The sequence below is a fragment of the Oxyura jamaicensis genome, chromosome 3 (genome assembly GCF_011077185.1).
Source record: "Oxyura jamaicensis isolate SHBP4307 breed ruddy duck chromosome 3, BPBGC_Ojam_1.0, whole genome shotgun sequence".
In the NCBI taxonomy this organism is placed as follows: Eukaryota; Metazoa; Chordata; class Aves; order Anseriformes; family Anatidae; genus Oxyura; species Oxyura jamaicensis.
This window is the reverse complement of record NC_048895.1, coordinates 52,373,718-52,397,479: the sequence shown is the minus strand read 5'-3', so window position 1 is coordinate 52,397,479 and position 23,762 is coordinate 52,373,718. Positions and strand designations below refer to the sequence as shown.

General features: G+C 39.0%; 1 protein-coding gene across 1 annotated transcript in view; it reads left to right on the top strand.

The window, feature by feature from the left end:
* The first annotated feature begins 4,412 nt into the window (after nucleotides 1-4,412).
* Nucleotides 4,413-23,762, top strand: part of SYNE1 (spectrin repeat containing nuclear envelope protein 1) — a 301,148-nt gene continuing 281,798 nt past the window's right edge. Inside the window, exons 1-2 of the mRNA XM_035322952.1 lie at nucleotides 4,413-4,569; nucleotides 12,964-13,237. Of these exons, the coding sequence (XP_035178843.1) occupies nucleotides 13,174-13,237 (64 nt within the window). The 5' untranslated portion in view covers nucleotides 4,413-4,569; nucleotides 12,964-13,173. The remainder of the gene's footprint in view (nucleotides 4,570-12,963; nucleotides 13,238-23,762) is intronic.

The window sequence follows — 23,762 nt, the reverse complement described above, 5'->3', positions numbered from 1 at the left end:
GAGGTTGTGAGGTCTCCCTCCTTGGAAGTCTTCAAAAGCTGCCTGGACATTGCTCTGGGCACCCTGCGCTGGGTGTCCCTTCTTACGCAGGGGTTTGGACCAGGTGACCTCCAGAGGTCCCTGCCAACCACAACCATTCTGTGCTTCTGTTATACATATATTTATATACAATGCTGAGGCATTAAAAATGTTGTGTTAAACAAGAGTAGGCAGGGGAACCCCAGTAAAAGCCCAGTCCCCATGGGCTGACTGGGAAGTCAACGGGAAAGGCTTTCCATAGATCACTTTATAGGCAGAGGTGGGGATGTCATGGAATAGATTTTACACAACTTTAATATCAGGTTTATAGGAGGTAGGGGAAGAGCATCTTGGGATTGTTTAAGATTTATTAAAGGATGTTTAGCATAGGAAGCAAAAGTGGGGAAAGTGAGTAATCATGATGGATTGTGAGGAACAAGGATGGGAAAGTAGAGGGATAAGGAGACAAAAGGTTGTAAGCAGAATATTGGTCAGAATACTTCTCTGCACCTGATCAGCACAGTCTGTCCTGGCTTCTCATTAAACTACATTTCTATCTCTTTTCATGGGTGAGGGGCTTCCTATCCTGTGTGCATGTGTGTGTAAGGAAGTCTGCATGTTTTGGGGTGTGTAAGAGCATTAGTATCAATCAGCAGGTATAGTGGGGCTCTGGCCTTGGGAGCTCACAATGCACATGGACCTGTGTCATCCTTGCCACTGTTTGGCTGCTGGATTTGACAGCTCCTGAAAGAATGGAAATGGTTTTTAGATTTGAAGAACTTTTTGCATGTCACATTTATATAACACAATTCTTAGCTGTACTTTAAACAGTAATAGGGTGTCCACTTTTCATTCCTATTTTGTATTTTGAGTTTTTAGAAATGTTTTCTGTTTTAGTGTAATGTGTGAAGCACAAATGAGAAAAATTGGCACAACAATAAATTCCAAACACATATGAATCTCAGCAATAACGAGGTGACTGACATTAAAAATAAATGGCATTTGGTTTAGCTCAGCTCTTGCCATATGCTACACTGAGCTGGTTCTGTACATTTACATGGTTTTAAGTCCTAATTAGGCATCTCTAAACTATCAGAAGTTTGATAACTTCACTTACAAGAACATACCGTATACCATGGTATTATATACTAGTTTAGAAGATGATTTTTATTTATTAATTTATTCGCAATGTCTAGTCCCAATTCATTTTTCTGTAATTTCATCCTGTTATTTTCATGCCTTTCAACACAAGTTAAATGGTCTGTTGCAACACTTTATGTAATTTGGTACAGCTCAAGTTGGAGGGGGTATAGTCTCTGGTTTCTATTTATTCTTAAGTTACTGCCGTAGTTTCCTCAAGCTTTGCCACATTTAAATATAAAATATAAGCTATAGAAAAACCTTTATGTAAAAACATTCATTTGGTTTACAGTTTGTACATTAATGCTTTACAGAGTACATTAAAAGGATATGTGGAAATGCACATATCTCTCAGGAGGTGTGTGGCAATTTTTAAAGTTGCATATTCATACTGTGTGGCAGTTTAGGACAGGAAGGAAGTGGCAGCTATTGCTTGCTGCAAAACCTGCAGAAAGAAGGGTATGCTCTGTTGCTCAGAGCAGTTTTGATTTTCACAGAATCACAATAAATAGACTTGGAAGAAATCAAGATACTGAAAGAGATATCTTGTTCTGCACCCCAACAGTATATATAAAAAAAAAAAAAAAATGCTTTCCAGGAAGAGGACTGACTAGTCTGTACTTTAATACCTTCCATTATGCAGATTTCACTTCCTCCTTATGTTATGTGGTGCAAAGCTTTATTTCCTCCTAACATTTTCTGTTCTGATACAGCAATCTCACCTGCTGCAGAACAGGCACATTGCTTCTTTTCCTCTGCAACTGTGAACAGTAAGAGGTTATTCCTTTCCTTTAATAATGCTCCTTTACTGTTCTGAATGCTTTTATACATACTTTAACTTTCTGTTCCTTTCTATTCTCTAGGTTAAACGGATACTTTTTTTTTTTTCTTGGTGGGCGGGGGGGGGGGGGGGGGGGGGGGAGGGGGAGAGGATGAGGAGGGGATGAGAAGGGGAGTGGAGGGTGTCTTACTTTCTCAGTCTTCCTTCAATCACTCTCACAGTTCTTTGGATTCTCTCCGGTTAGTTTAGGTCTTTCTTGAAGTCTGGTGACCAGAATAGGACCAAGCTCAGAGTGATACAATGAGGCAAAGAGTCAAATCAAAACATTATCTTACTTTCCAAGGAAGGGTGCCCAGAATTCTTCAGTGCCAACAACCTTACATCTCAGCTAAGAGCGACAGCACTCAATGATTGATGCTGTCATTCATTAGACAGAAACAGGACACTTACATGTCAGCATTTGTTATACTGTCTATATTTCTTTGCAATTTATAATACTTTATCAGAGTACTCAAGAGACAGATTTCTTGAAAGATGGTTAGTATCCTTCAGCACACACCTGGACAGTTCATCTGGCTGCCATTTTTCCTTAGCTGAGGCCTTCTTACCTAAGGTCTCTTGGAAGCATGATGCATGCTAAATAATCTCCTTTGGAAATGGTATGTTACTATACAGCTTGTTATTTTCTTTATTTCTCTATGATGGAAGTAATATTTGCTTCTCACCTTAATTAATGTATACATCCAGTAAAAGATCCTTATTTAGTATAACCATTTATATGCTTCTAGATTGTCCTTTCCAAAAATTCCCAGTCATGGTTACAGAGTATACATGGTATATTAGGTGACCTCTTTTTCAGAAATCCTATCTATTAGAAAATATAATCTCCACACTTTCCAGATAGGCTACCCACAAACATCAGTGGCAAGAGTGTTTTTTTTTTTTTTTTAATTATTATTTTTTATTTTTTTATTTTTTATTTTTAACAATTAAAAGAAAAATAAGATGGTGATACATTGTCCCTAGGATAGTGAAAATAATTTTCTTCTAGGAATAAATAAATAAATAAATAAAATGAATAAGTGCAGTAAAGATTATAATGACTACCACATTTGTTTGGCATATATTTTTGTACAAGGTGGCTTCCAGCTCTGTTCACAGCTGGAGTTGATAATTTGTGTAAGAACAAACAAGAAGAATTGGGATGATGATATATTCTCAATTAATATGCAAAGATAAAGAGATTTAAATAAGCCAGATCTTCTTTTCAGCATGTTAAAATCAGAGTGACTATACACAAATCAGTAAGGTTTTGGGGGTTTTCCTGATATAACAGATAGACAAAATATATCTCATTCATTTTAACTGAATATTTAAAATATATAGTGCAGCATACAGTGCTGCAGTTTTCCAAAAGAAGAAAGCTTACTCTAGCAAGTACTTCCATTGTTAAATTGCTTCAAATGAGAGTATTATTATTATACAAAGTCTAAGCTTTAGTTGTGAAAAAGATGTTCTCTCTCATGTCAGTACTGTTAACCTAAGAAGCTAAAATGCAATGTCATTTTCTGAAAGAGACAGCAGAATGGGGAATTTATTCAACAAATAGGTGTGTGTGGAAAGGGGAAACTTGGAAGCATGTCAGCATCTACTTCCTTTGTCATCTCTGATGTTGCAACTGGCATGCAGTAAGACAAAGAAGGAGGAAAATCAATAGAGATAAAAAGCATCAAATGCGAAAGTCTTTGTAGTTCTCCTGCACAAAACAAGCAAAGAAGCAAACAAGCAAATTAAAAATAAAGAATAATAATAAAATAATTAAAACAAAAAAGGAGGAAAATTTCAGGGCCGTTATGCCTGGCTACACTCATTGTGAGGAACAGAGAATTTTTGTGGATGGTTGGAGGTGACCTACATACATACACTCCTGTTTCACAATAATCCTTGCTTAGCTCCTGCTATGTCTTCTACACAGCAACCTGACTCCAAGAGTGTGATTTGAACTGTGTTGTGTTGGGATAGGTGCCACAAGTGTAAATGTTCATATCGCAAGGGTAGCACCAATTTTAACATGACTAGCACTAACAGAAGGGATGATGCTGAGTAATCTCTGCTGCTTAACTCAGATTTCTTCCATCCCCTCAGTAAACACCCTGTATGCTAATGTTGCAGGCTCACTGCAGCACTGCCAGAAAAGGTGAAAACTAAGAGGTACGTTGGCACCTTTCCTTCCAAATTCTCCATTTTGGCTCTAGATGAATACTTTGCTCTCCCAATGATTCCAAGCAGAGATGGTCAGTCTACACAGAGAAAAAATATTCCCCCACCTATTGCACGATGTTAACCTTAACTGTACCAATAAAAACGAAGGAGGGAAAAAGCATAATCAAGCGACAGGGCTTGTGCAACGTCCTTTGAACAAACAGAAACCTATTTCACCCTGGTGGCATAAACACTGTTGCCCAGCCAGCAAGGTTTGAGGACGGCAGACCGTCCTGCTCGTTCCTCCGAGTATTTCTATCCTGCCGGTGTTATGTAAGCGCCGCTGTCCCACTTTGCTTGCACAACTCCCCGGCTTACTCGCGATGCTCCGGAGCCCACACCAGAGGTGATGCTCTCCAGTACGCCAGGTAACTCAACAACAACCAGAGTAGTAACGCGAACGGTGACAGCGGCTGGCAGCCACAGCTAGCCGCAGTCAACCTCGGCGCTATTTCTGCTGGCGGCTAGCTGGGGTTTGGGCTCGGGGCGGCGGCCGGTGCCCCAACCCCGGTGGTGTCCCAACCCCGATGATGCCGGTGCAGGGCCCGGAACAGCCCCCCGGGGCCGTGCTGCTGCGGCAGGGCGGGGCGGGGCGGGGCGGGGCCCCCCGCTATGCGTGCAAGGACAGCGGGTCCCGGGTACGGGGAGGGGGAGGAAGAGGAGGAGGAGGAGGAGGCGGCCCGGGAAACGCTGCAAGGGCACGGCGCCCCCGCGGCTGCCCGCCCTCCCTCCCACATCCCAGCAGCCGCCCCCGGTTGGCGGCCGCGGGGCTGCGCCGTGCCGGTAACCAGGGAGCCGCACGGAGGCGGCGCGGAGCAGCAGCGCGGCGGGCGGAGGTAGGGCGCCGAGAGGGGATGGGGCGCGGAGTAGAGGGGTCTGGAGGGGGAACCCCCACGGGGCAGCCCATGGCCAGCCCCCCTCCCAGCCCAAAAGTGCTTTGGGGTTGATCCGGAGCTCGCTGCCGGCGTTAAGCGGCCTTCCCCCTTTTGCTCAGAGGGTTTAGGATTGTGTCCTCTCGGAGGACGGGGGTAGAAAATCCCGTAGGAGGAGAGAGGTTTGCCTCCTGAAGTGTACATGGGTGCGTTACGGAGGTACACGGGTGTTATGCTCGGTCACAGGGTGCAGGCTGAAATATAGTTAATCAAGGGAGACGTGACTATCTGCGTATGCTCCCAAGAAGCTGCTGTTAGGCTGGGTTGCATGCAATGATGGTGCAGAAAGGACAAGTGCATTGCAACTGAGATGCATAGAGTCCATATGCTCTCTGGTATGTGTGAAAACCCCCCAGAGGTAAGACCTGCTGGAATATCTAAAACACACGGCTGTTCCTAGGATTTTGATAACCATATCTTCAACCATGTTCCTACTGGGTAAAAGTGCTTGTAAGGACTACTACTACTCTGCTATCATAAACCAGATTTTACAAATTAATGAGAAATTAGCTATGTAAGTTATCTATCTGATGCTGAGGGAAACTCCAGTTCTCATCACTATGAGGGATTTATTTTGTGTGGTTTTAGGGAAATAGTACGTGCTATTTCTGGATGCTTGCCAACACTTTTCTAATGCTGAGCCTGTTGAAAGACTCTTAACAGGCACACGATTTCCTGCCGTAGTACTAGCAATGGATTGCCTGCTTTCTCTGGTCTCTGATAACTATTGTTGCAATTTTTGTGTGCACTTCAACACTTACATGGAGCCCAAGTTTTAAAGTTTTTTTTAGCTTGTTAGCTATACCAAATTACTGACAGTTGACAGATAATATCAGGGTGCCATGTTGTTGTACTTGGTAATCAGAAAGGCTTGTTTGTTTGTTTCTTTTTGTTATACTGACCTTCATGTGGCAAATTATATGACAAAAATGGTTTACAAGGTACAGTGTTAAAATTTGCAGAGCGACTCACTGTTACTTTTTTTTTTTTTTTTTTCTTGTTGGAGTCCATGCCTAAGCTATATGGAATGCATGAAAAACTCTGTAAAGCACAGAAGTTTCCACTGAGAAGAGGAGCTATCCAGAAGGAGCATGGTGCTGCATCTTGCAGTGGACAAAGTGTAATCTATGCTAACTCTGTAGATGAGAAAGAAGTAATAATCTCTCTACTCTCCTCCTTTTCTTTTACTTCCTGGTCCAAGGTGTTGTGTTTTTGTTTTGTTCTGTTTTGTTTTCATTTGTTTGTTTAGTTTTTGTTTGTTTGTTTTTAATGTTACCTTCAGAGTGGCAATTCTGTGCTGCTGAGCATGGATAGGTATTAATCACTGATGAAACAAATTCATGAGTTCTCTTTTTTTTTTTTTCTATCTCTTTTACTTAACTTGAAGTTAAATAATTCTGATAAATGCCAGTAGTGTCTTGGACTACTTCACTCAATGGAGACACAAGAATCACGTCATAAGAGTATACCTGCATGCTTTGCTACTTTCCATTTATTAAAACATGAGAATCATCCAATGATTTTGGATTTATATATATATGTATATATATATATATTACTTTGGGGCCCTGGGAGCACCTTTCTGTGAACTTCAGTGGAGTTACGCTGAGTTACATAGCCTGCCAACATGTACGTTGCTCAAGGACGGCAACCCTTTGGTTTTGGTTGAGAGAAGACAGAGGCACTCAGGTAGGGAGGAGCAGCGCACTGATAGCATTTGAATGCATTTGGGGAGCATATAGGAGTGCCAGACCTCAGGGAGGATCTGACTCAGTGAGGTACTGAACAAGATGTGAGTCCCAGGGGAACTTCCAGGCTTGGCACAGTGAGGGGGTCTCTGTGGGTGGTCATTGAGGATCTGCGGGGTGGATCCTGTGGATCAGGCCCCAAGAGACACATGTATAGGTCCACCATTCAGACAGACACCATGCTAATCCGTCTCAGTTACGCATTGTTAAAGGAAATCAGCTGTGTCTCAAGTAGTGACTGTAGTTGTTAGGAAAGTACATGCATCAAACACAGACAATTCTTTCAGTACTTTCTTGTTACCATGGCTAGTGGTGGAGACTCCGTGTATCCTTAGAGGTCATAAAAATGACAGCAGCAGTGTAGCTCTGAAACAACTGAACTTTTACTTTCATTTCACTCAAAGGCACAGATTTAATGAGGAAAGCATTCTTTTTTTCTTCTTTTCCATTCCCATGGCCGCCATGCTGCTCCTTGCTCTCATATTCTAATCCAGATGAGTTTTCTTGTTTGGGAGATGTGCAGAAAAATACAAGGGATTATTACTTGCTTATCTTAAATTCAGTTAGACCCACCCTTTCCTGAGATGCTTCAGTGTTTTCTGTGTTGGTGTTTTCTTTTATTGTTTTGTTTTCCTCCTATAATTGTATCTCTGCAGGAACCTTATGCTATAGGTGCTGTTATGCCACAGAAATCCTAACTGCCATATCAGTATTAAAATCGAAAAATTAGAACTGCTCTCCTACCATTAAACAGCTTGCAAATTATATCCTAACTTCACTCTGTCTTATTTGCTTGCATATTGTGCCATCTGATCTTAATCTTAGTCTGTCTTTGTCTGTGCAGATAGTAAACTCAATGAAACAAGGATTATATTCTGTGTTTGTAGAAGGGAATGAGTTACTGATCCCAGTATGCTGCTATTACCAACATCTATATAAACTACAATACATTCCTGTAGAATTTCAGTAGCAGGATTACCAAACTGCAGTGTACAATGTATTTAACTTCTCATATTAGAAAGACAGGGAATGACCTTTCTTTGAATATGTCTCTATATATTCTGCTATTTTTTTCGGGGGGGGGGGGGCAGGGGGGGGGGGGGGTTGGAGGGGGTTGGGGGCGAAACTCCTATTTTCTTCTGGAACTCTTTGCATTTTTGGTTCAGACTGAATAACTGCAAGACAAGAGTCACAGTTTCACAGTTTCATAATACCACTGGAATTTTGCAGCCTCATTCCCCCCCCCAACCCCTCCCCCCAAAAATACACCCATAACCACAAGAAAAAATAATAATAATAATAAAAAACTATTAATGTACATATGTGAATGGCTGTGGTACTATAAATAATTTTTAATACCAGAGTATAGTTGTAGGTGAAGCACAGAAAAATTGTGAGCCATATACGCCACAGTTTTAAATGTCAGATTTGCAAATTACCTTGACTCTTCCAAATTATTAGCTGGTGTTGCAGGCTTTCTGTAAAAAGAACTTCTGCTCAGTGCCAAACATTACTGAAGCACAACTAGAGGAACTGAAATAATCTGGAGCTCCAGAAGGTATCCAATCTTCTTTTTTTTTTTTTTTTTTTTTTTTTTCCCTATGAAAAGCAAGTTTAAATACATCTTGCAAACCTCTAGGTAACTACTGCATATCAAATCAGTTTGGAGTTGAATGGTCAGTGAGAACATCTTACTTCAGTGTTTCTGTTTCAGTGTATTCTTAGTGAAAGGTTGTAATCCATCTCTTCTTCCACCTTTTTTTTTTTTTTTGAAAGCAATCCATGCAGTAGAGAAAGGAAGCACAGAGTGAGAGTGTTGGGATTTGGGGACTATACTGTCAAAAACACTTTTCAGAGCCAAAATTACATTTTTCCATGATCTTATGCAGTGTATCATTATGTCCCATTCGACCTGGGAAAGTTCCAGTGTACACTGACTTGTGGTGCTACGTTGTGCTTAAGAAAACAAGTGTACCATTGCAGTTCAACCATCTGTAACAATTACCGAAGTGATTCTTCTGTTGGACTGAATTTTGGAAAAACAGTGAGGAGATACTACTTTGTTTGAAGATAGCATAAGAATCATTTTAGATCACTCTTATCTCCTTCTTTATACTAACTCCTAAGTGGGTATTACCTGCAGCTTGATTTATTCAAATATGTTTAAAAACGGGTTCTCAATTAATCAGCTACAAGCTTTCAGTATTCTGGGATGAGTTTTATCAAGTTCTTCATTTTTAATTTTATTTCAAATGGTGCTCTTTCCACTTCTGTTGTGCTTCTGTCCCTGTTTTTATCATAGTTTTATCATCATTGTCTTCACTGGAAATAAAAATATAATATTCACTGAGGTAAATTAAGCTCAACTTTATTGTATTTTCTACTTTATTTCTACTTGTCTGACTATGAACCATTTGCTCATTGTCTTTACTTCTCCAGTATAATTCAGCTGGACTTTCAGCAAGTCTCTCTTCAACCCCATAGATAACATACATTGTGTCAGAGACCTTCACTTCTCATCTTTTATTTCTGTACTCTTAATGTAAATATGATAAATAATATAGCTGGTTCTATGATTATTTGATGTAGAAAACAGCAGGTATGATCTCTAAAATATTCTGGTTCCTACCTTTATGCAAATAATTTCTTCTTGGTTAGCATGAGGGTCACTGTTCCCTCACACAATCACATCACTTTCAGTAGCATTTATCTCCCTGTTAGAATTCTGAAGACCTCTACTGTTTCAGGAACTGAACCTGTGGATCAAAGTAGACCTTTAGCACCACAGCAGTAAACTGTGTTTGGTAAGGCACTGGAACAGGTTGTCCAGAGAAGCTGTGGATGTCCCATCCCTGGAAGTGTTTAAGGCCTGGCTGGCTGGGGCCCTGGGCAATCTGAGGTATAGGAAGGTGTCCCTGCTAGTGGAGGTTTGGGATCTAGGTGACCTTTAGGTCACTTCCAACCGAAGCCTTTCTATGATTCTACAATCCTTTCCTGATCCAATGATTTTTGATTTAATCAGTTCTATACCAGCTTCTTTCTTCAGGGAAGTCTGCCTCTTTAATGTGTAGCTGTGCAATTGGTCTTATCTCTGTCTTTCCTGAGAATTTTTTCAGTTCTTGTGCTATAGTTACTCCAGTTGTTCCACTCTTTCTTGTATTTCTGTAGTATTTGTCAATTACTTCTAGTTGGAGTAGTTCCTTGAGTTTATTACTCCCCCCCCCCCCCCCTTCTCTTTTTGATATACCCCAAATATTTTAGACAAGTTAGAAACAGTCTGCCACCTGTGTCTTACTCTAACCAATAACTGTACTGTGTTTACCCTTTTTAACCAGGACTTTCTTGTAGCTGTGTGTCCCCAAGCCTCTTTCACAGTCCAAGTCTCTCTATAACCACCTCTTTGTTCAACTTTTGCTGTCCTTTTCTAAGAACTGGGAGACTCACTATGGAGACTGTCCATGCCTTCAGCAGAAATCTTCCTCAGGTTGCTATATGCAACATCATCCTGGTGTAACGGAAATCTGCAATTTCTGATGGCATGAAGGATTCAGATAATTTTTTCCGCTTGTTTTCATCAGGTTTATCTTCAGCCATTACTCCATGTCTTATAAGCTGTCTGCTTTTCTCTCTGGTTTTCTGGAACTTTGCTGATTGGCTTGTCTGTCAACACTAACATGCATTATACACTTTAATAACTTAAAACATGATCTGCTCTTGCCAATGGTACTGTAGGTTCACAAATAAAAGGAAAATATGTTCTCTCTCTCTCTCTTTTTTTTTCTTTTTTTTTTTTTAAATTACAAATAATTCAAAGCATTCCCAAAGCACTATGAAAAAAATGAGAATTACACCAGGGATCCATAGAATTTAACTCACAATAGATCTAGTGTTTTTCTTTTCCATAGAAGAGACATCTTTTCTGAAAGTCGAAGGAGAAACAATATGCTGTTTTAAATTTTCTGTATTTTATTATTATAGCAGATTGATAGGCCTTGTGCTTTTAATATGAGAAAAGAAGTAGATACTTCTCTTTTCTCATCTAAAATCACACTACCAGAATATTCATACAAGAAAGCTGAGTCAGTGTAACTTTATCCATTAGATGCAGATAGATGGCAAACGTAATAAAAATTATTTTATATACATGCAAAACTGCTCCTTTTCACTCTTGTGTATTCATTCTCTGTATGTTCAGGCCAAACAATTATTTAAAATAAGGAATAACCTGTTTTTCCATGTTAAAGCAGGGAATAGATCACGTAGTCCTTCAGGTCTATTTCAGGCTGAGATTTATGACATTTAGGCTGTATACTTGTCTTAAAACTTGTGTATTTCGAGAACGTATATTTGAAGATATATCTTTATGTCTGGTACTAAAATAAAAATGTCATTCCTTTTATTACAAATGATTTTCTGTAACCAATATGAGTATAATCAACATAATGAAGTTTTTTTTTTTTTTATGTTTACAAATCTGAAAAATATAATGTTTCCATTGGGATAGTTTGCAGGCATTAAACATTTGTTGAAGTCAGGAAAAAAGATCCCTTTGTATTACATTGAATAGCTGACTGTGCATCTAGGTTTTCTTGTTGTATGAAGTTTTAGGTGTTGGCTGAAGATAGGTGAGAAAGATACATGAAACTTCCTTTAATCCATTTTCCTGATGTCTTTGCTGTGCTCTGAGCTGTGGTTTTCTGACTGTGGAGGTAACTGCAGTTGCATATGTGAATCTTTCTTCCCTGTCTGTAGTTCCTTCGTTCCTTAGTTCCTTCTTTAAATTAGTCAATTTCTACTACTTGCAAAGGAGCTATTGAATGAGCAACTGAAGATTCTTATTATGTAACATATAATTTAATATCAGCTAGATAAATTATTAATTGCTAGTCTACCATTTATTACTATGCAGTGACTCAGCCTGCTGTATGAGTAGATTGAACATATATCTTGATTGCAATTTCCCAGACACTTTTAGCTTGGAATTGGAGTCAGCATCTTCCACAGCTCCTCTAAATCAGCTCGTTTACAACTGATTTCCACTGATTTAAAGCCAGCTTGGGTCTGCTGAGCTGACTAGTTCTCATTTTGTTTCCAAAATACAAGGTAAACATCTCATAAAACCAGCAGCAAGAGGGGAAACAGGGAGTTCCTTAGGTCAGACAGGGTTGGAAGGATCAGAAAAGGAAATATTAAAATGTTATTTCCTCTGACAGCCCTCACATGTTGACAATTTCTTTGGGACTGTTTTGTGTGCTTAAAGCAGGGCAGCCTAAAGGCTCTTCTGTTGTATGCTGGGAGACTGTGTGCTCTGAGAGACCTTGGGGCCTAGAGGAGGGGATGTTGAGCAATTCCCCTAACCCTATTCATACCTGTGATGCTGATCACCTCCTTTTCATCTTGAATTTGGGGTGAACCAAGGGTATGTAGAATGAATGCAGTTATTGTTGGTGTCTACGTGGTCAGTTATTTCTTAATGGAGAACTAGATGCATACTTAGGCAACATGTACTGGCTTCTCAGAAGACAAGATGCTAAATGACCCAAAATATAACATCATACACTGTAAAAGGGAATGTAAATATAACTTTATTTAATAGTAAGGTATGCGAATCTCAGTGTTTCAGATTAGAGCACGCAGTTCACTGGTGTTATGGATTGTCATGATCAATGATTTATTATTATATGTTCCCTTCTAACGTGATAAAATACAATGACGGACACTTGGATTTTACAAGTAATTTCAGTTTTTCTCCTTTATACATAATATTATTTACACTAGAAATTATTACAGTATTACTTTTAATATATATAACTATCATTGTTTCTAAAACAACCTCCACGAGCACCCTTATGAAAGCATTGATGTCTGGTGCATTGCCAATTGTTTTTAATGATTTATTTTTGCCATTTCCACAGAAGATGGCCAGGCAAGCTTTCAGCATTAATTATATCTCTGGCTGGAGGGTACAGCATGCACAAGATACATCGATCCTTATGTGTTAAAATAGCTTTTGGGGCTCAGAATTCTTAGTTTTGCAGAGCTTGTAGACATTTCTTCTAGATCCTGGTACTTTCTTTTTCAGGTGCTGGGATCGCTTGTGAGAACAGCGCTGCTGCTGGACCCTGTGAGTGCCTACGTGGGCTGTGGGTGGCTGTGACTCAGCCAGACAGGCTCTGCTGAGGCTGAATGCTGGAAGGAAGCAGTTGGAGGTTGGCACCTCACCAAGGTTGGCGGCTTGGAGGGTGTCTTCTGAGTATTCTGTCAGTAGAAAGGGACTTGCTGCAAAGAGATCATGGCCTCATCCCGACTTGTGGCAAGGTCTAGGGATATAGCCAATGTCATGCAACGACTTCAAGGTAAGACGTGGACTCTGGTTTGTGCTCTCTTATCCATTCATAAATGAAGGTTCCTACTTTTTATTATTTTACACAGTTAGGATGGTATTTCTGAATTCTAGTAGCTATTCTAAAGTTATCTACTAGAAAATATGCACAGTATATCTGAAAGGTTCTAATTATTTGAGTATTTTGGTATAGGATTAGTTGCAATGTTTAAAAAGCAGCTGACATTATTAACCTGGATGCAAGGGATTGAACACTGAACTGAAGATAAGAGTTGGTGCTGTTTCTCCCACCTGACCAATTGTACGTTGGTTTTCTCATAGATAAGAAAATAGAAACTATATCTATCCTCTTCTCAGCTGTGAAGTCTATCAGTAGATCTGCTTTACTGGTAGACTAGTGTTTATTAGTTTGGTAATATTTCTTGTATCCAAACAAGGACAGGACCTCATTGCATTGGTAAGCATTGAAGAATTCATAACTCAGTGAGCTAATTAGTTGTGTTGAAGTTTGTAGTCTTGTAGATATCGTATCATAGGAATGCTTTATAGTATTTAAGTATTCTTTTTTTATGTTCTTATAGTAAAGTATGATTGAATGTATGATATAGTAAAGTATGATTGTCCTTTTTTTTTTTTTTTTAAGAATTAACACCTAAATGCTGCAGCTAAAAACTTGCATTCAGAACATATGTTTTTGAGAGTGATGTTAATGACTAGAAACAAACTATTGTCTGCACTGCTGTAGGTTTTCTCTTAACTTTCAAACTTAAGCAAAAACCACTGAAGTAGTGCTTTCTTTAAACACCAGCTTCTACTTCAACAACAACTTGTATGCACAGAATCCTTGCAACCCTTTTCTGTATCCTCTAAATCTGGAAACTTTATCTTCCCATGATTTTGCCTTCCATTTATTGTTTTTAGTTGTGATGGGATATCTGAATTCAGCTTTCCAGTCACCAGATACAACTAGCATGCGTGATTTCTGTGTAGCCTCAGTAGGGAAACATGAGAATAAATAAATATGCAAATTCTGTTCTATTTAGGCCTAGTAAAGTACTTCTCCAACTCCAAAATACTTCTGCCTTATGTTCTACGGACTTCTGTGTGGTTACTTTTTTCTCCTTACTATTTTATTTATCTACTGTTTCTTAGGCTGCTATTTTGGACAATTGTTGTTCAAAGTGCCCACAAATGTAGAAGAAAGAAATATTTCCCACCCAGAGAATTTGTGGTTTAAACATTAGTATTAGACCCTCAAGGCAGACACAAATGAGTGTGCAAGGCAAAAATGAAGCCACTCTGGCCACAAAACTGGCAGTGGTCCTAGTACACACACACGTATATGCATATATAAATCTCTCTCGCTCTCTCTTTATATATCAATCTATAATATACTTAAAAGAATCAGGTTTTTAATAAGGATCCCAGGGTGAGGGGAAAAAAAAAAAAGATACAAAGTAAGAAATGAAATAAGTATGAAACCATGAACCCTTTTGAGGAAAATAAAGAAGTGCACGTGGTAAATGACAGAGGTGCCTGAAGCTTATGAAGACACATTGCAAAGGAAAAGGTCAGAGAGCTGAGCAGCATTCAGTGAAGGTTATCTGGGCTGGTACTCTGAAGCAATGAGTCAGGAGGATGCTGAGGAATTTACAGAACATGTAGAGTGTAAATTATCAGGCTGCTGAGTACTATCTTTCTAAATATCTATCTATAAAGTTGTTACTGACAAAATGGCTGTTCTGTTTATTTGCATCTTTTTTTTAAAAAAAAAATATTTTGTTCTGTTGAAATCCAATATAAGATTCAGAATGCTATATTTGTCTTATTTCTTTTTGGACATCAAAAGTAATTAAGTGACCTCTTAAGTGAGGATCATTTAAAAGAAAATGTATGAAATAAAAAACATATTTGGCATTGTATGTTAGTTTGAAGTTATAGATGTAACTGGATTCTTTGCTCCTCAGATGAAATCAGTTCAGCTTGTTATTGCTGGGATCTGGGTTTTGCTGCAGAAGATATACTTCAATAAATGTTTCACCTTTGCCAAGAACGGAGAGTTTGGAACCCAAGTCTTTTTTTAGTCCGTAGTTCTGCATTATGGATGAGCAGACAATCTGCACTGCGACTATCTTAGCCCTTGTTAGTTAAGGTTACTCTACCAGGTCCTGTACTTGGGGCACAAAACCCCATGCAATGTTATAGGCTGGGGGAAGAGTGGCTGGAAGGTGGCCAGTAGACCTGGGGGTATTGGTTGATAGTTGGCTAAATATAAGTCAGCAGTGTGCTCAGGTGGCCAAGAAGGCCAACAGCGTCCTGGCTTGTATCAGAAACAGTGTGGCCTGCAGGACTAGGGAAGTGATTGTCCCTATGTACTCGCCTCTAGTGAGGCTATACCTTGAGTAATATATTCAGCTCTGAAGCCCCCAGTATAAGGACATTGACCTATCAGAACGGCTCCAGAGGAGGGCTACGAGGATGATCAAGGGGCTGAAGCACCTCTCCTATGAAGACAGGCTGAGGGAGTTGGGGTTGTTCAGCCTGGAGAAGAGAAGGCTTCAGGAAGACCTTATAGCATCTTTCCAATACCTAACGTGGGCCTGCAGGAGAGCTGGGGAGGGACTCTTCATCAAAGAGTGTAGTGATAGAACTAGGTAGTAAAGAGTGTAGTGATAGAACTAAACTAGATAGAACTAGTTTAAAACTTCAGTTTTAAACTGAAAGAGGGTACATTTAGATTAGATATTAGAAATAAGTTTTTCATTTATTCAGAGGGTAGTGAAGCACTGGAAGATGTTGCCCAGAGAAGTTGTAAATGCCCCATCCCTGGAATTGTCCAAGACCACGTTGGATGGGGCTTTGAGAAACCTGGTCTAGTGGAAGGTATTCCTGCCCACAGCAGGGGCTTTGGAATTATATGATCTTCAAGGTCCTTTCCAACCCAAACTATCCTATGATTGTGTGATAGTGATACCTTTCAGGAACTGAAATCAACTGGAACAGAAGCAGGTATGGACATAGGAACAAAAGGATATTTCTTGGCACATTTGCATGACATCCCAGGATCCATGAAGGTGTAGCTGGGTGTGTAACCCCAGGTGACAGTAGACTTGACAGTATTCATGGTATGGCAGGAACTGAGGTGATCTGGGGGATCCTCCATTACTACAGAGCTGCAGTTCTGCTGTGCAACACCTCCTTTTGTACCTGGCCATGAGCTAAGGCAGGACAGAACTTATTGTGTGATGACGCTGGAGAGTGCTGCAAGATGTCAGTGCTGGGAAGTCATTGGGATTGAGGGCCAGAGGTAAAGTAAGTCATTTTCCACATACCACATTGTTGTCTCTCATTTGCCTCGCAAATTTCCAGTAAGTACTTGTGGTGGGAGGGTGTAGGAAAAACGAGAAAAATGTCTCTTGTTCCTGGGATTATCAACACCAGTTTTGAAATCTCTCCTAAACATCTTGTAAGTGAACGGATTTCTGTCAACTCTACTAAATACTGTGAGAGATAAATAAATACAAAACAAACTATTGTTTTTTAACAATGATTATGACACTGGCAGCAACAAACTTAAATGTTAGAGTTTTTTTGTTTTATTTTGTTTGTTTTCAAAACAATTGCATATCACTGCCTCAGAAGCCCACTTGGGACAAGCAATCATAACGACATGCTGTGTGCTAGGCTGCGAGTGTTTAGCAACCTGTCACATGCTGGTGCCTGCGCAAAGGACATCTGTGGTTCTGCTCTTCCTGCTCAGGAGAATGGGGGACCTACTCTGTTAAGCCAGGGCTGGTGGGTCATAGGAGGGAGGTGGACAATGAGAGTATGATTTGTCTTCTCTAATTTCATCATCCTTGTCATGCTAATAAAAAGTGCCACGTATGGCTATTCATTATAGCCCAGTCTGCAGTCGAGAGAGAGGGAAAGGCATCTCCAGAAGGTGCATGACCCCCTTGAATTTTAATTAATGAAGACATGTTTTTGAAGCAGAAATATATCATAGTATATTTTTATTCTGGGAATTTTATAACATTTATAATGGCTACAGGGAAGGAGGAGAAGAGGGCCTGAGGAGGGGCTAGCCATAGTCGGGAATGTACAGATAAATCCACAGAAGCCATAGTTGTCCTCCATTTCTACTCTTCTGCTAGATACATACACTTAGGGTTGTGTGGCATCTTTCTACTAGTCTCTACATACTGCTTACCCTTCCTTCAGTGCTATCTCCAACAGTGCTGCCCTGCAAAAATGGTTACAGAGAGACAGCATAGAGGAGATACCTGATTTTTTTGGTTGCTGAATTTATGCATGAGGAAGCCCAACCTTGAGGTACTACAGAAAATACTTGACATCCTTTAGTCTGATTGTCTTTGCATAATTTATTCCTTGCTAGCATAGTTCAAAGCTTTCTGCTCTGTTTTCTAGTTTACTTTTTCACATTACAAAACCGCTCACAAAATTTGAGCAGAACTGGTGCTAACCATCAGTTGGAGTTGCATTCCTGGGATTCTTTGGGGTTATTCAGGGAAGTAAATGCCAGTTGGCACAAAGATACTGCTCCTTTGCCTATGGGGAGTGCAAGCTTCTCTAGCATTATTGCTGGTTGTACACTAAAGGTTCTTATAACACTTCTAATATGTGCAAAAATTAAAGCAGGCAGTGCTGGAAAACAAGCCAGTAAAAACTTGTCTTTTTGATCTTTGGTGTTATGAAATTCAGTCTTTCCTAAACTACTACATTTACAGACAAACTGCTGTCATGCTTATATTGTTCTTCTGAAGAATATAATAATATGGATGGCATGCAATGGACAGCATTTTGGACACTGTCTCATGTTGACTTGCTCTGCCTGGCTTGTAAGGTGTTATCAAAGAGTCACTATATCATACCAGTGCTGCAAGATTTTCTTTCCACTTTTCTCTTCCTCTATCAATTTCTTCTAATTTCTCAGTTAGTAGCCTGTGCCAGGTAGAGATGCGGTATTGCATTCATTACGGGGTGGTCCATTCAGTCAAGCAGGACATTTTTGTCTTTGTCTATAGCGGATCACAAAAATTTAGTCTACATTGCAATATAAGCCACCCAAATGAAGTTGCTGTGGTATCATTAATATTTTGAGGCTGTTATCCATTTGAACCCCATTCAGTAAAACCAGTTCTATGGTATACAAAGTGCAGCAATTAAAAAAATTATATATATATGTGTGTGTATTTTCCCTCACCAAACTCTCCTTAAATTTTGGCTCTTTTTTTCTTTCCTTTCACATCCTAGCACTCTTTTCTTTTCCATGATGTGCTAGGAGTAGTCACTAATCAAGCACCAGTTATATTTTCTTTTTTGCTGATAGGTACTTTGTTAATACGTACCTTCATTTGACTTTCCCTGTGGTTGTTTTCTAAGTCAACAGTGCCAAGAGCCACAGTTTAACATTAAGCTAAGCTGATTTAACAGATACCTGGTACTGAAAGTTACCTTGCTTCACTGCATGCATGTTCCCAACTTTTCCATCAATGCTTCAGATTTTATATTAGATCTGAACCAGATGAGAATTGGATTGTGGAGGTCAGGCGAGCTCCTGCCAAAAAAAGGCGAGTGTCAGGGTTTCCCTTTTCAGTGCCACTTACTGTATTATAATTTCTGAAATCAAACTGCAACATCACATTTGTAAATGTGAGCTTGAAAGTCTCTGCTTGGTCAAGAGTGGAATGCTACACACCTTGTGCAATGTGGAGTTTTAGTCCTGCATCACAAATACTGCCACAATTAAAGTTTTTGTCCAGTTTGTTGACATTTTCTGTCTCCATGTAGTCCTGCTGCTGCTGTTTCTTTGCAGTCCTTCACTCTCTAAAATGTCCTTGCATGATAATTCCTGCAGCTTTCTTGAGGGAAAGTACTTTTTTTTTGACTCTATTCACTCAGTAGGCCAAGTAAATCCAAAGGGGAATCTGTATCTTACATCTCTTATCTGATTTAAGAGGATTCCAAGCAGAATTTCAAACTTTTTTTTTTTTTTTGGGGGGGGGGGGGGGCCCAGGAAAGAAAACTTAAGTTTACATTCTTTTGTAACAAAATAGATTTCTGTGTGATGGTTAAAAGATCTGGAAAAAAAAATCTTAGCTGTGAAGAAAACTGTTAAAAAGTAAACAAAGAAAGAAAAGAGATCAAGTCTTTTCGTTTACTATAATGAAAGTATTTGAAAGTGTTACGCAGTCAGGCATATTCGGTTAAATATTAGTTAACATTGAATAGGGAAACTTGCTAAGGCTAGCTGTGAAATCACTGTTGCTAGAAATATTTAATTCTGGTTTATGTATATAAAAATTAATACTGCAAGAATATTCCTCAGGTCTCTCTTGACCCAAGTATCTGATAATTTGATGTATTGCTGGCAGAGAGAATTTCTGAGCCTACCTGTAGGTAGTCAAGAAACATATGGTCAAGGTTAATAAAACAAGTAGCTAATAGCATAAATGACATAAATTCAAGTCCAGTTTGAATTCTAGGTATCATGTTGCTTTAGAATGTTTTGTCATGGATAGCAATGAGTATCACAGTATAAAGAAACATGATTTATTTATTTGACTGCAGTTGACTTTCATTTTCTGTTCTCCTCAAAAAGAACACAGTCCTGGGGCAGTCTGTGCAATGCAGTATTTGTTTTAGTCCAGCATGGTCCTATTTTGGGACTTAGAGAGTTTTTCCTTTGGTAAAAAAAATTCCAGGTTATGTATTTAAAATACCTTTTATTTTTAAACTATTATTACCGTCTTACAATTTTCTAGTGCTTTTCTCCCAATGTTATGTAGTATAAATCACCATTTCAACTCTTTTTTCATTGCATCCTTGCTTGTACTTTTAAGAACTGCACAGTTCTTAAAGGTTGGTAAACTAATCAGTGTTCCTCTTTCCCTTTGGTTGATGATCAACCAGGATAACAAGCTCTAAAGATCAAACAGGTGTTATAAGTGACAAACATACATTTGCATTTGAGTTGTTTTTTTAAGAAGGAAAAAAAATATATATATATATTTTTCAGATTTCATCTGGGATAAAGTATATATTTAGGACAGAAAACAGTTGACATTTTAGTGCTGCGTACTGAGATTGCTTACACTTGGTTCTAAAGGAATAGAGTTCAAAAATCAAAATTCTTCTTATGTGGTAGAATTCAAATACTGGGGATAGGATTCACTACGTAAAATGTGGGAGGGCAAAATGGGAGAGGAAATTTCTTTTTCTGACTTGTTCTGTATACTGTGGTTAAAAGCAGTACTTCTCAAAAGTAGTATTGCTGGTTATGCTTCTATGCTTGGGTAGAAGTCTTTTTCAGAGTAAAGAAAAAATATATTTAAATGAGGAAGCTATATTGGTTTATTGTTTTAGCCTTTTGTGGTTTTTACCACCTTTAATTATCAGGATAATGATAATACTTCAGAGAATCTACCTGAAAGAGGATAAAACACAGATATGAAAATAACACCTAGTAATTATTAGCAATTTATTTCATAGACTATTTCTAGAATGCATTTCTTATTTTGTACTTTAGACTTCATTTGCTTAAAAATATCCTAGTTTCTGTCACAAAGCTCCATGTGAGTCATATCACAGAATTCTAATTTTAGACTCTCACTGAGGTTTAGACAGCAATTGTATGTATCCAAGTGAATCGTCTATTACTGTATGCAAGAAAACAGGCTACTTGTTCTCCCTTTTATCTAAGAAGAGAAGGAGCCTTATGAGGAAAAAGTCAACAACCTATTAAGAACACAGTAGTCCATTTAAAGAAGAGAAAAAGCAATACAACAGCAAGAAAATCCCAGCAAACTAGCCCTTTGTAATTTATTACTCAAACTAAAATGAGATGTTTGAAATGTATTACATGTGTTACATTTTACAGGAATTTATAATTGATTACTTAATTCCACAGCTAACATTTATGTTTGGATTTTAGTTGTTTTCTTTTGGGGGTCTATTTTTTGTTGTTGTTTTGGGGCCTCTTCACGTATAATTTGTTTTTCAGAATGTGTTTGAAGGATCTAGGGCTAAATATAAAATCTAACTTCTATCCTGTTCATTGGAACAGATCCTGCTTCATTTGGGGTTCTCAGTGACTATTTTAATTCCATAGCAGAACTGTATTGGACCTAGCAGCAAAGCATCACCTATTTCAGGTCAAGTCCACATAACCTCCAGGTGAATGTGGAAGAAGGAATAATGATGAGTTGCTATATACTGTGAGAGTGGCTCTTTCTGAGCATCAGTCCAGCCACAGCTTGGTGTGCCTGGAGGCCAAGACCCCACATCTCACCCTGATCCCAAGTAAAGCCCTCCCTCTTCTCTCTGTCTCTAATACTCCCACTGCCGAGGAGTCACAGTTATTAACATATAGCATTGTGAAATGCTGTTGGGAGTTTCAGTATAAACATTAATACAAACATACAAACATTAGCTTAATAAAAGACATAATTTGTGAAAATTATTTTACTAGAACTTCAGCAGATTTTGTGTAATTACATTCAGTATTTGTTACATACTCATCAGTACTTTGAAGAGGATTATGCCTTCATTGATGCACATTGGTTTAAGTGTCTATGGAGAATCTGTGTAATTTCTTTATAACTCTGTAGGGCTTGTGACACAAACCTGAAAAACCTGTGAAGCTCCAAGCTAAAGATTGTCATTTTATTCACTTGGATATGACATGTGCCTGGAATGTTTAACAGTATCTTGTATCTACATAGCTGTTGATGCAAAAAGAGAGTTACGCTTTAGTTTACCTAGATCACAGAGTTTCTCTTTAGCTGTGACAGTACAATTCCAAGGGAAAATCCATCATCTCATTTCAGCAATAGCAAAGGGCTGTAAAAATGTGGTGTACAGTACTTATGCTTTGTGCAGGTTACTCATACAGGCCACCTAATGTAGTTTGTCATGACAGCATAGGGTGTCATGACTCCACCAACCTGCTTGGAGGTTGTCATTGACATACCCAGAGCAGTACAGCTTCTTCACCTACACCAGCATCAAAGACCATGGGAATCTTGGCTCGAGGCACTATTGCGAGAAAGCAAGGCTCTGGACCTCGGCAATGCAGCAGCTGTTCTACAAAAGCTTTATCTTAAGCTCATTAAAGCAAAGATCTTCTTTTCATAAGGTGACAGGAATGAACTCTTACAGCAATAGTAGTTGAAGAGTATTGCTGTTAGCCTTCCGGTCTGGGGGGGGGGGAGTTGGGGGGGAGGAAATACCTTACATATCAGATCATGGTACTGAAGATGTGGGGCCAAGGCAATACATCAAGGCAAGGCAAAAATTTACTTGTTTATACTGTCTAATGGTCAAAAACAAAACCCTTAGGAATGGAGCCTGTAGTCTTCAGACTTGGCTATTCATAAGAAATTATAGTTCTTCACGTAAAACCAATTTTTGGCCTTTGCTTTCATTCTCCCAAGTAAACGAAAATAAATAACAATTATGAGCATTAATCCAGTGCTTTACCAGCTCAGTCTTTCTCTGTTATTAGCTTCATTGGCTACATACTTGAGTGCTGTTTTGCAGTTTGAATGTTCCATTCACACACAGGTGAAGGTGATGTGCCTTGTCACAAGTAAGAACAACAAGAAATACCTTTTAATGGAAGTTACAAATCTTGTATTCTCTTCCAAATGAGGAGAGAAATTTTCAGGCATGAATTCTTCCATTAGATTTGATGGTGAAAATCTTGTGCTTCCAGCTGTGCTGCCCCTTTGAGCTTGGTTGACCTTTTTCCCAGTGGAGTCCATCATCAAAGAAACACAGGCCGTAGCTGGGAGGTTATGTTTAAGGAAACCAAAACTTGGGCTTGTGAACAGACAGGAGAGACACAGGTGAAACCATCCTGTGATCAATTACCAATCAGTGAAGAAGCAAACATGATCAAGCTGCTGAGGAGTGGAGATCATATGGGCATGAAGCTTTGTTAGCAGATGTGAGCTGCAGTAATAAAACATGGATGATCATACCCTGATTTGAGACTGATTATACAGGACATAAGGCTAATTAACATGGATTTTTGACTGCTTTGCATTACTAAAGTTGTGCAATGCAGCAAGAATTAGATATGAAAAAGAATTTGGTTGCCCTGAAGTACTGGCATAGAAAGGCATAGATGTGGATTTTGTATATCTAAAGATGCCTCTTTTCAATTTGAAAAAATTAAGTAGTTTATAACCTGATCCATAAACATACAAATACAGCGGATTTAAAAAAAAAAAAAAAAAAAAAAACAAAAAAAACATTCAACAGCACTAGCAGTTAGAAATTAGGAGGAAGACTGTGAATATGTCTGAGATGTTTAGTATTCTCAGTGTAGTTAATATTTCAAAAACAAGACGCTTTTTTGTCAGCAGTTGTGAGTTGAAGTCAGTGGGCTATCTTGGGACTGCCCTTTTAGTTCTTTAGTGCCATGTTTCATATCTATTATATAAAAGTGAAGCCATGTGACAATCTCATATTTCTAAAATACATACCCATCCTGCCCCCCCCCCCCACCCCCC